This window comes from Camelus dromedarius, chromosome 12 (assembly GCF_036321535.1).
Source record: "Camelus dromedarius isolate mCamDro1 chromosome 12, mCamDro1.pat, whole genome shotgun sequence".
Taxonomy (NCBI): Eukaryota; Metazoa; Chordata; class Mammalia; order Artiodactyla; family Camelidae; genus Camelus; species Camelus dromedarius.
The window spans coordinates 23029298-23043276 of record NC_087447.1 but is presented as its reverse complement, the minus strand read 5'-3'; the positions used below and the strand labels follow the sequence as shown (position 1 = coordinate 23043276).

The 13979-nt window shown below is 47.3% G+C and overlaps 1 protein-coding gene across 2 annotated transcripts in view; it reads right to left on the bottom strand.

The window, feature by feature from the left end:
* PAMR1 (peptidase domain containing associated with muscle regeneration 1) overlaps window positions 1-13979 on the bottom strand; it is a 148136-nt gene that overhangs the window by 27335 nt on the left and 106822 nt on the right. For both annotated transcript variants that reach the window (XM_031459796.2, XM_011000589.3), the window contains 2 exons: window positions 6493-6607; window positions 2244-2461 (listed from right to left, as the gene is read on the bottom strand). In XM_031459796.2, coding sequence (XP_031315656.2) covers window positions 2244-2461; window positions 6493-6607 — 333 coding nt within the window. The remainder of the gene's footprint in view (window positions 1-2243; window positions 2462-6492; window positions 6608-13979) is intronic.

Below are 13979 nucleotides of genomic sequence, written 5' to 3'. Positions count from 1 at the left end.
CCTGTCAAACGCTGCTGATTTGTTGTTTTCCAAGACCCTAGAATGACGCTCCATTCACCTATAGTCTGAGGCAGCACAAAACAACAAAAACACAAATAATACAAACAGGAGCACCCCGGGATTAACGCAGAAGCACACTTTGCCCCCTCCCGTGGGGACTCCTCAGCCTGGGGGAGCTTGAGATCATCTTTTTTCAAGGATGCTCAGCATCCTGGGTACTGGGGGAAAGGAACTGGAAAATGGTCTTTGGGACACTGTTGAAAGCGTACACAAGAATTTCCAAATGTGCATTCTGTAAACAGTAGTCCCTTGAGATGTTGAGAGGTATGGTCACAGATAAGGTAGGGAAATGCTACGGTGTTAGATGACCACTGACCAGATTTCTTTACTTCTCGAAACATTTGAACTTCACAGAACATTCCACGCTCTTATGTGCATTGTGAATTTCTAAGAGCGCATGTAATGTTCCACCTTTCACTGGTTTTTTTGACCTGTCAGACTGCATTTTACAGAGCGTCCTGGGAACCACTTTTCTACAGAGAACACTTTGGGAAACACTGGTCTGCTTGTTACCCATCAATCCCACGTTCATTTACCCGGGTGTAGAAATGTCTCACTGGGCCAGGTCCAACAAGCCTGAACTGAGTGCTGGCTCTGTGTAAGTCACGGTAGAGACACAAAGATGAGCAGGAGATCCAACTCATCAGATCAAAGCTTTTTGACAAAAGGCACACAATGACTCCAACCTGAAGCACGATTCACTGAGTGTTAGAAAAGAGAGAAAATGCTACACTACATTCAAAACAGGGCGAAGCCACAGCCCATGGGAGCAAGGGGAAAGGTTTAACAGAGGAGGAGAAACCTGACAGGGCCCAAAGGATGGGACGTGCAGGTGTGGGGGAGGTGGCTTCAGTCAGGGGGAATGATTGGAGCACAGGTGGGACATACCTGTGTTTGAGAAACGGGAAGTGCTCTGTCTGACTATTGGACAACGCAGATCAGAGTTCCCAGAGTCCTCCAGGGGAGGCTGAGAAAGAAACCCTCCTGATGCTCCCCTCAGTCACAAGCTGGAGAGCCATCACCACCTCCAGCTGGCTTCCCTGACTGCCATAAGCAGCCACAGACGCATCTCAGCCTCACCTGGCAGGCTGTCACCCAGGGGCAAGGCTTCAGCCACAGGCAGACTACACCTCAAAACAAAGCATCTGGAACGCCCAGGAGATCCCGGGGAGGAGGCGGGCACGCAGATCACGGGAGCAACTGCTGAGAGCTCGTGCACGTGCGGGCACATTCTCAGGGGCAGCAGGTTGGCAAGGGTGGGGGGCCAGCTGGTCTTGCCGAAAGGTTGGGGCTGGAGAAAGACTGACTCCACTACCACCTGCCCCCTTTCCTGAGATTTCTGTATCATCCCTTCCATAGGGAGGCGCTGATGGTCAAAATGCCAGTGCAAAATTTTTAATTCAGTATTAAAAAAAAATAAAACATCAAGCTGGAATTTATTTTGTGAAACCTGATGCAGTCCAGTCTCAGAGGAGAAAGAACTGATGTTTTCTTGGGATTGAGCATTTTGGTCAAATCTGACTTTCTAATGTGAGCGAGACAGGAGGTAAAAGTCAGACGCGGAGTTACTCACAAAATAAGTGGCATTTCCTGTGTAGTCTAAGACTCTGAACACCTATCTGAAAGATAACAAGGAAGGCTGGGGGCAGGCCTGGGGCAGGGCAGCTATGAGGGCCTCCTATGTGCAGACACCGTGCTAAGGTCAGCACCTGTTCTGTCTCGCAGAGCCTCCTTAATGAAGCAAGAGCTATGGTTACACGTTTATTCACTGATAAGGAAACTGAGGCCCGGAGAAGCAGAACTTGTCCAAGGTCACACAGCTTAATCTTCCAGAGATCTAAAGCTAATGCTCTTAACCCTGAGAGCCCAAAGTATAAGCTCAGAGTCAAGGTATGCAAATTCCTGTTTCCATCCCCATAGCTGTGTGACCACAGACAAGTTACTTGGCCTCTCGGTGCTTCAGGGTCTGCACAAGGGAGGGAATAATTCCCAGCTCTGGTTCTGGTGAGCATTTCTGAACTATCCCCTGCCATCCCTCTCCTCCTTCTTATTGTGTAGGTTGCTTCTGAGAACCCGGCGCGCTGGGTTTTAGCAAGGCTGGGTGGGGAGAAGGGAGCACGTAGGAAGGAAAGATTGTCAGGAGCGCAGCCAGAAAATGCTGCATTCGTCTCCCTGGCCCTCACCTGTGATCTCCTCAAAAATGGCATGGAAGCCGTCGAAGTTCTTGGAGCCATCTGAGTGGAAGAGGACGTGGAGGGAGGAGCCCGTGCTTCGGATGGGAGCTGGCCGCTCGTTGCCACAGAAACGCCTGATGATCTGGCTGTCGCTGCTGTCCCCGTCGCGGACCTCCACATAGTCGTACTGGCACATGTAGTCAAACTCCAGGCTCAACATGACAAACCTGTGGGTGCAGAGGGTGACACAGGAAACAGGTGGGCCCCCAAGGGTCCTTAGGCCCCTGGGCAACTTCAAGGCCAGAAGATCAACAGTTTTTGGGAGAGTGGTGCCACTGGCCAGAGCTGATAGAAAAATGATCCAGGAGGACTTGAGGTCAGGTGAATTTCTTCTAATGTGTGTAGGTGTCCTGGGTGTGTGTGTGTGTGTGTACATGCATGCCCAGGTGAAGGGGGCGCCATGTGCCATTCACAGTCTCTGCACACACTGGCACCTCTTCCAGGGACACGTTTCCTCCCAGACTGCATGGCTGCTTCCTTCCTATCCTCAGGCCTCAGCTTAAATATTCTCTCCTCAAAGAGGCTTCCCTGACAACTCTTTCTAAAGAAGGTCCTTTGTTCTATTCATAATGTGTACACAAATTTTAATTTCTCATATTTATCTCCTTGACTTTGGGAGTGTGTGTGCCCATCTCCTCCTCTAGACTGCAAATTCCTTGAGGGTACGGTGCGTCGTCTGTCTTATTCCACCATGGTTTGTGCCTAACACAGCGCTTGGCAGATAGAGACACTAAGCAGACATTGTTGAATACACAATGGAATGGATACTCTTTTGTATTTTCACAGCTGGTGAGTAGAAAAGTGCATGTTGTCTTGCAAGGCTGAGTAAAGGGAAAAACTCTCTGCACACTCTTCTGTTCAATGAAAAGATCAGAAGGTAATGATCTTCTTGGTAGCAATGATTCTCACCCCAGAGGGTAGAAAAAGTAGCACCAGATCAGAATTTCAGAACTGAAGGAGAGCCAGTGAATCTGTGATTCCCTCAAAGGAGTCTTGGGTTTGGAAATATTGGGATGCATCAGATCAAAAAGGCAGAAGACAATCCTAAGCTCCCAACTCCAAGAGATGGGAAGAGGCAGCCACATCCTAGGGCAAGAAAGGAAAAGGCATTTTTCAGAAGATTCCCAAGGGAATGCCTGAGTATCGAGTCCACAAAATGTCCATCTGTATCTTCTCCCTGACATCTGGGAGAAGTAGGAATAGACAGAAAACTCAGAACTCCAACCTGAAAAGTTGAGACTAGTGCTATTTCTACCACCTTGGGTAAAAACTTCAAGTGCCAGAGTTAGAGAACAGTCAGAATATTCTAAATGCTCTTAGAGGTCTTACTGAAAAAAGTAAACAAATAAAAAATAACTGAGTGTGACCAGTGTTTATTTTACAAAAATTTTTATCACAAAACCTTTTGTAAAGGAGTGTAAATCCTAGTAATTATACTTTGTGAAACACGAGGTAGCATGTAAGGACCTGACTTCTCATCCAGACGCCACCACTAACTCACTGAGGGCTTTGAGCGATCAATTCTTCCTCTGAGCTTTGGGGTCTTAGTCTGGAAAGGGAGAGGAGGGAGGGGCGAGGGGAGGAGTGGGGACAAGGCTACCACCCAGTAGAGATCGTGGCTTTTTCTGAAACTGGAACATGAGACATTGCAACTTGTATTTACATTCATATGTTCATTCATTGATTCACTTATTCAACCCGTATTTGTAGCAGGTCAGCTCTGTGTCAGACGCTATTCTAGGTGCTGAAAGCAATGCCCCAAATAGACACAGTGCCTACCCTCACAGAGCTCTGATTTGGGAGACAGACAATAAGCAAGGAAACCACAAAACAAGGGAATTCCAGAGAGTGTTAAGCCCTATGAAGAAAATAAACTAGGTAAGAGCATAGAGAGTAACTGGGGAGGGTAAGCTTTTCACATAATGCGGTCAAAGGAAGACCTCTCTGCAGACACGATATCTGAGCAGACTCTTAACTGATGAAATGGAGCCAGTGATGCAAAGGTCATGGGGAAGAGCAGTCCAGGTAGGGGAATCTGTAAGTGCAAAGGCCCCGAGGCAGTCATGAGCTTGGCACATTTGAGGGACTGAAAGAAGTCAGGGATGCTGCAAGGTGGTGCTTATTGGGGAGAGTGGTATAAACTGAGGTTGGCGAGGAGAGCAGGAGACAGATCCTGTGTGGTGAGGAGATCAGATTTCATTCCAAGGCCAACAGGAAACCCCTGGAAGGTTTCAACAACAGAATAAGGATTTGATTGAGGATTTTAAAGGATCACTCTACTCACTCTGAAAAGAGGAACTGCACAGCCAGTTAGAAGGCCGTGAGAGAATCCAGGTGAGAGATGGCAGCAGTTTAAAGTAGAATGTTGGCAATAGAGACAGTGTATGGACTTGAGATGATTTTTGCAGGTAAGAAAATAGATTTTGTGGTGCCCCAGCTATGGTAGGTGACAGAAAATGGGGCATTAGGTATGACTGTCAGCGTTTGGCTGAACATTATACACAGGTTTCAGAGTATTTCCACCATTATTATTATCCTTGGCCATCAGGTCCAGGTTTGATGAGCAGGAAAGAAATCCATATGTTTCCAAGTCTTCCTGGGGCCCTTTCCTAGGCAGGTAATACACTTTTCAATGGTACCCTCCACCATTTTGGATTTTCGTTTGATGTGGTTGCAGGAGGGAGATCTCTTTTGCATCCTGGATCTCAGAGAAGGGCAGCTTTGTTGAGGGGGATTGAGAAGGGGACTTGTTTTGCTGGATCCGTCCAGTGCAGGGTACCATGTTGCCCCTCCTGAAGGACAGAGAGCCTCTGAGGAACCAGCTGGCATGTGGCAACCTCCAGGTGCATTGATCAATCTGGAAAGTATTTTAAAGTCTGTGCCCTAGAAGATAGATATATCCATCACCGCCAACCTGCCAACTGGTTAGAAAAAAGAACAGCTAGGTAGACAACATCCCTAGAAGTCCTAGTGGTGAGCAGGCCACTCTGCTTCCCTAGAGAGGAAGAACTGAGGTGTTTGCCAGGAGAGGCACCGGAGGCAGGGAGCAGTTCTTTCAACTTTATTCATGCAACAAGGATCTACCAAACACCTCTGGTGTGTACCATGTACTGTTCCAAGCACCTGGATGCAGCAGTGAACAGTCCTCACAAAACAAGACACTCTCCATAAAAGTAACCTAAGTGCCCATTGACAGAGGAATGGATAAAGAAGATGTGGTACAGATATATGAGGGAATACTACTCAGCCATAAAAAAGAATGAAATAATGCCATTTGCAGCAATGTGCGTGGACCTAGAGATTATCATATTAAGTGAAGTAAGTCAGAGAAAGACAAATATCACATGATATCACTTATATGTGGAATCTGCAAAATAATACAAATGAACTTACTTACAAAACAGAAATAGACTCATAGACAAAGGAAACAAATTTATGGTTACCAAAGGCGAAGGAGAGGAATCAATTAGGGGCTTGGGATTCATATATACACACCAATATATATAAAAATAGATAAACAAGGTCCTACTGTATAGCACAGGGACCTAAAAAGCAAGAACAAAAAACAGGACACTCTCATGTTATTTAACTATAGTTAACAATAAAACTGGGTCTATACTTTGGACTATGGTGTGAATTAAACATTTTTGAGGACCCCAAAGCTCCATAAGAAGAAATGACTTATCTCCCACACAAATGAATCAGTTTTTTGGGGGAGAGGAGGTTGTTTTCTGAGAACAGCAATGAAAGGAGCTGTGACGAGCATAAACTTCAACCTAGAGTACAAATTCCTTGAAGGTTATCTCTGTCCTTCTTATTTCTTCCCTTCCCTCCCACAGAATCCAGCCTAGTACTGAGTGAATAGGAAGACTTGGTAAAGATCTGTGGCGGGGGGCAGGAGTGTGGCATAGATTGCTCTCAGTGTTTTGCTGTGTTCGCATTGCCCTTGGGTCACCACCACTTAAGTCCCACCATCCTTGGGCAGTGAGTGACAAGCATTTAATTAGCTGCAGGTTTTCCCAGACCTTAACCCACAAAATCACTGAGAGGTAAAGGAAAAGGCTCTAATATACATTTTCTGCTTTTAAGAATAACATGCTGATGGTTAGCCCTTGGTTCCTAGGATCCAGCATCTTTGGTCCTGTTACTGTGTTTCCTTGCAACCTCAGACTCCCTAATTCTGATCCCAGCCCCTTACCTTAGCTGGATGATAAACCCAGGGTTGGCGTGAATGGTCCATTCGCAGTGAGCATTTAGCGGGTAGCTCTCCAACAAAATCTGACCCTTCGGGACTCGTAGGACCTGGCCACAACCTGAGAAGAGAAGATCGGGGCATGAAAATCGGAGATAACAGGAAAGAGATGGTGGAAGGTCTCATAGCCTCCGAACACATCCCACACCCCTGAGAACAGGGCAGAGAAGGAAATTACTATTTCTTAAGCACCTGGCAAAGCACTAGGCACTGGCAATGAATTGTGAATTCACTTAATCTGCACAACGGCTTGAGACAGGAAGTGGTGTCATTCCAATTTTCCAGATGGAAAAATGGATATCCAGAGATTAAATAAATAACTTGTCTAGCTAGTAAGTGACAGAGCAGAGATTCAAACCTAACTGTGTCTGAATGTAAAGTCCAAGGCACTCTCTCATCCTACCTCCCCAAGACTGCCACATGCCAGCCCGCTGCCGCCACCTTACAAGGCTCAGAAAGCAGACCCTCCCCACAGCATTACATGGGACCTTGTAACCCTAGTCGGAGTTTAAATCTACATTAACCCCTTTAGTCTGTGTTCCCTTCACATTCTCTACCCCACAAATATAACCCCAAAGCAACTCCTTCCTGACCTCCCTCCAGCCAGTTAGAAAATTTATGTACCAATTTGATCTAAGAGCAGTTACCTAATACAGGCCTCCCTAATGCACGGCATGGAAAGGGGGACATGAACTCTGACCAGTTGGACTGGATTAGTGGTTTGCAATTTTTTTTTCTAGCTCCCAAATCCTTTTTTTTCAAACAGACTGTTGTGAAGACTGCCAATTTAACTTAAAAAATGGATCCAAGAGAGGGTCCTGGTTGAAGCGGAAGCTGAGGCCCCCAGCCCTCCACCCTCACTATCACCTTGGTTCTCTGAGTTACCTCCAAGGAATCCCCAACATTTGAAAACCAGTGAACAACTGAGTCTTCATTAAATGTTATCATATCTTCTAATGTTAAGTTAAGCAGAGGTGTGTAAGATGCATCCTAGTTTTACAAGAGTTTATAGAACAAAAATTATCTGGGTCATGTAAATAAATGGTATTTTCTACCAGAGTTGGCAAACTATGATCCATGGGGCCAAATACGGTGGCGTATGGCCTGTTTTTATAAATAAAGTTTTATTGGCACAGAGCCACACCCATTTCAATGCATTGTCTAAGGCTGCTTTCCAGCTATAAATGCAGAGTTGAGCAGTTGCAAAAAGAGACAGCAGAATCCACAAAAATGAAAATATTTACCACCTGCCCCTTTACAGAAGAAGTTTATCTAACCCTGTTCTGCAGAGAACCTAGCCTGACCTCACTAACTCTGGATGTGCAGTTAACCTCCCGATGTAAGTTCCCATTGCTCAAAAGAAAAACATCAACAGCGGAGAGTGCCTCATGACAAGATGATGGCGGTAACATTTCTATAGTGCTAGGAATACAGCTCAAACTCTGCTTTTGATAAGCTTTGAGGTCTGAGGCTTGTGGCTTTTGTGAAAACGCCTGCCAGGTTACACCAGTCTTCCCATCATTAAGATGTTCGCTGCTGCTGCATGGTCCCATCAGTGGGAAGCACCTTCCACCACTTCCCACGCGGGGCTCTCGTCTGGGCCCCGCCTCCATCGTCTCCCTCTGCAATCCCAGCCTCCTCGCATCCATCCCTGTCTCCCAACTTTCCATGCTCCACATAGCAGCCCAAGCCCCCTTTGAAATGAATAAATTAGATCACATTACTCTCCTGATTAGACCCTCTAAAGGCTGTCCACTGCACAAGCACCTTCCTGCAACATTCACGGCCCTGCCTCGCTGACCGCCCAGACCTGCCAGTGGCTGGTCTCCACTACAAACCCGTCTGCTGCTGCTCATGCCGCTCCAGCCAAACGAACTCCTTTCTGGCCTGACTTCAGGCCTTACACCGATATTCCCTTAACCCAGAAGATTCATCTTCTTCCACATCTCCTTCCTTTGGGAATTAAACTCAATTACCACTTCCTAAAAAAGAAGTCTCCCTGAACCACCCGACTAAAATAGACCTCTGTGTTTCTATGGTCCCCGTCATTTACCCGATTCTGTCTTCTTTGTAACACATATCACTATCTGAAATTATCTAGTTCATTGGTTTACTCCCTTTGGTAGAGCTGGGACCTCTTCTGCTGGTACACCTAGAATGGAAACCGGCATATCATAGGTGTTCAAGAAATAGTTGTTGAATGAATGATGGTATTGTTACAGGCCAGGGACTGGCTAAAAGACTTACACAGTCTCTGTTTAATCTTCACAAAGAACCTAGGAGAACAGCATCCATCTCCCCATTCCCCAGATGCGGAACTCTAAGGATGGGAGAAGTTAGGCGATCTCTCTATGGCCAGACGGCCAGAAAGTCCAAAGATGGAACATCACTGTTTTAACTGCAAGGCAGTGGTTACAATGTGACTTCGAAGTCCCACTGCCATTGGTTTGAGCGTCAGCTTTAGCGTCACTGGCTGTGTGGCCTTGGGCAAGTTACTTCATCTCTCAGAACCTCAGTAAACCTGAGCCAAGTAGGACGAAAACCAGCACCTACTTCACAAGCTTTGGGAGACTTGGGTTGTGCACGGAAAACCCTTAGCAGCAACGCCAGCAAATGTTGGCTATTGCTAGTTGGTGGCAGAGCAGGGATTTGAACTAGGACCTGTCTAGTACCAGCGCTGGGACTCTGCTAATACACCGAACTATCTGAGGGGCTTCTGACCTAGCCCTCTCCCACTCCATTTTGAAGCAGCAGGATTTTTCCACCCTCCCCAAAAAAGAAATATTGTATCTTCGCTTCTTCCCAAACTTTTTGAAACACGCATCCCTTCTTCCTGCACACCTCACACTCCCCATCACCCCCATTGGCCCATCTGCCGCCCAGCTGTGGAAGTGACACCCTGGGTGTGAGAGATAAAAAAAGAAATCTTCCCGCACAGCCTCCACCCCTCAGTGACTGGCAACTTCCCAGCCACAAGGTGTTAAATCCCAGCTCTGCAGCAAACCTCCTGCAGGGACCCCAAGTTAGAGCCAGCAGCAGATGATGCCTGCTGTTACTGTTTTTTTTTTTCCCCTGGAATCAGAGAGCAGTGTCACTGGGCCCCCCACTCAGGTCCAGGGGGAGACAGCCCCCATCCCCAGGCAGGTCTCCTTGGCAAGACCATTCCGCCTTTGGCCAGCCCCAGGGTCTCATGCAGCCTTAGGAGGGCTCACGGCCCCACCCCGACCCGGGCACCAGTCCCTGACCACTTGAGATGTGAGACCACTTGTTTCTGGGGCCCAGAGGCAGTCCTTCAGGAGCAACCAGGACTCCCAGCCACACGTGATGTCTCAGTTCTTCACGACGTTTTCCTTCTCATACTGGAGGGGAGGGCAGAGTCAGCTCCAAGACGGAGGACAAGTTCCAATCAGCCAGAGACAAAGAAGCCACTTCTCAGAAATGTGCTTGAGGGGAGGGTATTAGGCACAGGGAAGAGGAGAAGGACCTCACTCCCTCCTCACATCAAGTGACTCCTTCAGCCCCCTTCCCACTGCCACCTCTACCCAGGAGTCCATGGGCCTGGGTGCAGGGCAGACTCACTGCACCCCTCAGTCTAGGCCAGAACAGTGAACACAGCTGAGTGTCCCCGCCAAGGAAGTACTGCCAGCCAACCAAGCAGGTGGTCCTGAGTCTGAAAGACCAGGATGGCAATGGCCCAGAAGACGTGCTCAGATTCCCTGACAATGTCTTGCTGCAAGGGAAGAGGGTGTGTGTGTGTTTACAGGGAAATTTGCCAGCCAAGTCAGACTGTCCCCTGGGATCTCAAATCCTGGCCTCATCTCCAACCCGGCACCCCCTTCATCCTTCCCTGTTGCTACAAACCCAGACGGGAGACAGGGCTGGAGAGACTCTGCTTCAACAGAGCTGAAAGGAAGTCTTCATTCATTTCCAAACTAAAAAGAGAGCTGGAAGGTTCCCAACAAAAATGAACACCCCAGCATCCAGACAAGTCTTGTTATATCCAGGTCGGGGGTGGGGGTAAGGAGGAAGGGGCAGGAGAGAGACACAACACACTACTGAGAAGTCGTAGGGTTTTTTTTTTCCTTTAAACTTGCCTCTTGGGCCGGGGTCGGGGAGGACTAAAGAAGGCATTCATAGACAGGTGTCAGCATTTTCTTTCCTCCTTCCATGATGACTCAGGAGGCAGGACTCATCCACTGGTTAAGGGGCAGCCTGTGGAGCCAGACCGGGTCCTAATCTCAGTTCAGGCTTTTTCCAGCTGCATCTGACAGTGTTCACTGTTCTGCCCTAGACAGAGGATACCCTGCATCCAGACCCCAGACAAGTTCTCTAGATCTTCTAAACCAAGGTTCCCTCATTTGGGAATGAGAATAATAGCAGTAACCACCACCTGCTGTGGTTGATTTTTCATTTGCTTAAGGATTAAATGAGATAGATATTGTATGTAAAGCATTTAGCAAAGCACCTGGTACATAGAAATAATAAATGGCGTTTCTCTTGCTCTTGCTGGATCTGAGACACTATACTGGCACCAGAACCACAGGTGAGAGCCCGGGTTCTGATCCACTGCTCCAGGAGCTCCTTAGAGCCTCTTTATATCATTGGCTAAAGCCCTAAACCCTTTAGGCCCAGGAGCCCCGACAGTGATGGCAGCACAGAAGCCTGGATGAGGACATGGCATGACCTGCACCCCAGACCAGGAGCCAGAAGGAAGCTCGCACTTCCCTGTGATTTGGTTCATCCTACCCTGACCTGCTAGGCCCTCAGACAGGCACTGGTCCCCAGATAAGCACTCAAAGAGGGGACCTCCATGGCCTCTCACGCCAAGACGTGGTTTGGTATAAAGGATGAGAGACCGGGCTCTGGGGCCTAGCTTCTGAGTTGGCATCTCAGCTCTGCCACTTAGCAAGCAGCAAGCAGGAAAGGGTCTCAAGCCCTCTGTGCCTCAGCGCTCTCACCTGAAAAACGGCTGTGATGAGGGTTACTGAGTTATACGTGGAGGGACTGAGAACAATGCCTGGTTCAAAATGCGTGCTCAGCTTTTATCAGAGGCTCAGGAATAACCAGATGCCCAGGAGTGACTGCATGGCTCACCTGTGAACTGGCCCACAATCCCAGCCACTCTGATACTTGAAAATGGTTGTTCATTTAATCGTTTGTCTCCCCCGTGACACAGTTTTGTGAGAGGTTCTCAAACTGGGAAGTTGAGCTCTTAAGTGGAATCATTCTGCTGGTCTTCAGAGTGGAGTTTATTTAACTTGGCCTTCAGACCGAGTTCCTCAGCCACCACAAGATACGTATATGAGAGGACCTGAGAGCTACCCAGGTGCCCCACTTCTAGGTAGCCCTGAAGTGATGCCAACCTCTCAGGCTCTGAAGGATCTAGCGGAGGTTAGAAGGTTAGGAAAGCAACATAGATGAGAGAGGATTTGTGGGGAGAGATTATAGGCCCTTGATACAGTTTATTTTCTTAGCCATATTATAGATAGAGGCAAAGGAGCACAGGAACTGGCCATCAGCCATGATCAAAAATGTCAAACTTTTCAGTTTAAGGAGCTCTGAAAGGAAGCCTTGTTTTTCACTTTAGATATTAGCGCCTCTCAAAGCCAGCACCAAATCACAGTTCCTAAATACAATTCCCCACAAAGGAACCAGGATTCGTGGAGAAATGGCTGGTTCCAGGACCTGTACATAAACAATCAAGGTGAACTTGAAACATTTCTGGGGGCCAAGAAGCAAGGGAGTGCTCAGAGAATGCAGTAACGCCGGCCTAAAGGGTCTTCAGTGGCCAATTCTGGGACAATTTGAGTATCAAAAAAATGATGATAGCATTATGAAACATGGGGGAAAAAGTGAAAATTCATGAGTCCATACTGCAGAAAAAGAGAAAGTCAAATGTGGGGAAACGATAATAATGGGTAAATCCAGGTAAAGGATGAATGTTGCATTCTTTCAACTCTGTGTATTTAAATTTTTTCCAAATGAAAAATGGAGAAGGAATCAGCTCCTTGGCCTGGATATTCTGAGATTACTAAAGCAAACTTTCCTGGCCAGGAAGAAGTGAGGAAAGTTCTCTTCGAGGCTCAGTGATCTCCGGCCCTTCTCCAATTCTTTTGGTTAATACAACTTGTCAACAGTTATGAATGAATCACTCACATAGTGGATTTTAAGACTGTGCTGAGTTAGGTTAGTACCACTGGTGACAAGCACTGTCAAGGACAGTGAGCAAATAAAGGTGTTACCACATCTGCTCAGTACCAAAAGCTCTATAACACAAATATAAGAGAGTTTGATCCTTTCTGGCATTTGCCTGGCACTCCTCTTTCCTTCTAAGGTTCTATACAGCACTCGGGCACTCAGGAAAAAATGCCAGGGCTCTACAATGGTTCTCAGCAGGAAGCCCTCCTCCTCCAGAATTAAATAGTCTGAAAGGATCACTTGGGTGCCATCTACTGGGCAAATGCTTGCACTGCCACGTGGCTCCATCACTGTGCCCCACCATGAACAGGCCATCCGTGTGTTTAGCAGCCCCTTAGTAGAGGCAGGCAGCATCCTGCCCGGCATTAGGCAGGCATTCAACATATACCGAAGTGAATACTTCCTCCTATGAATTTCCTTCACATTTATTTAGCCAGTATGAGCTAGGGAAGATAAGAATCTAATAACATCATATTGATGTCTTCTTATGGTCAAGCTCTGCTTCCATGGATGGGCTGTTTTCCCTGGTGACCAGCCCATTGATCCATAGGAAATGCTCTCTCTGTGTATGTGGCTGTGATCAGATCACATACATTGTGTGGAACGAGGCTTTCAGAACAAGCATCACAGAACTGAGTCAACACAGAATGAGACAGGAGTATGAGCATTACTTTGTTTCATAGCACTGACCACACTCCAGGTTTTTTTTTGGGGGGGGTCTCTCCTCTCTAAATTGCAAGCTCCAAGATGGCAGTGACTACATCTGACTTGCTCATCATTACACCTAGAAGCACCCATTCAAGAAATATTTTTTGAATGGATGGGTAGACGAATGAATGGGGGCATACGTGCTCTGCTCTGCCTGCCTGCTAGTGATGGTGGTGTTGGGTTGCCCTGAGCCAGTTCTGCTGTCCTTGAGAAAGCTTTGATCCTACACATGGACACCATCACTCACCCAACCAGTCGGACCCCATACACAGTCAACTCTTACACTGAGACTAAACCCAAGACCCAACCAACAGGTGCTATTTGGAAAGACACACCTACAGGATTTCTTTGGGCAACTGCAGTCCTTCCGTATTGTTAGTCTTTGCTTTATTGACCTCCTGCATACAAATATTCTTTCCCTTCTCTGACTGTCCCCTAAACAAACCCTCTTACTCACACAGAGTGTTTAGAGTATTGTTTAAGAAATATTTGTACCCTTCCCCTTGGGATGGATTATACTCTCACAA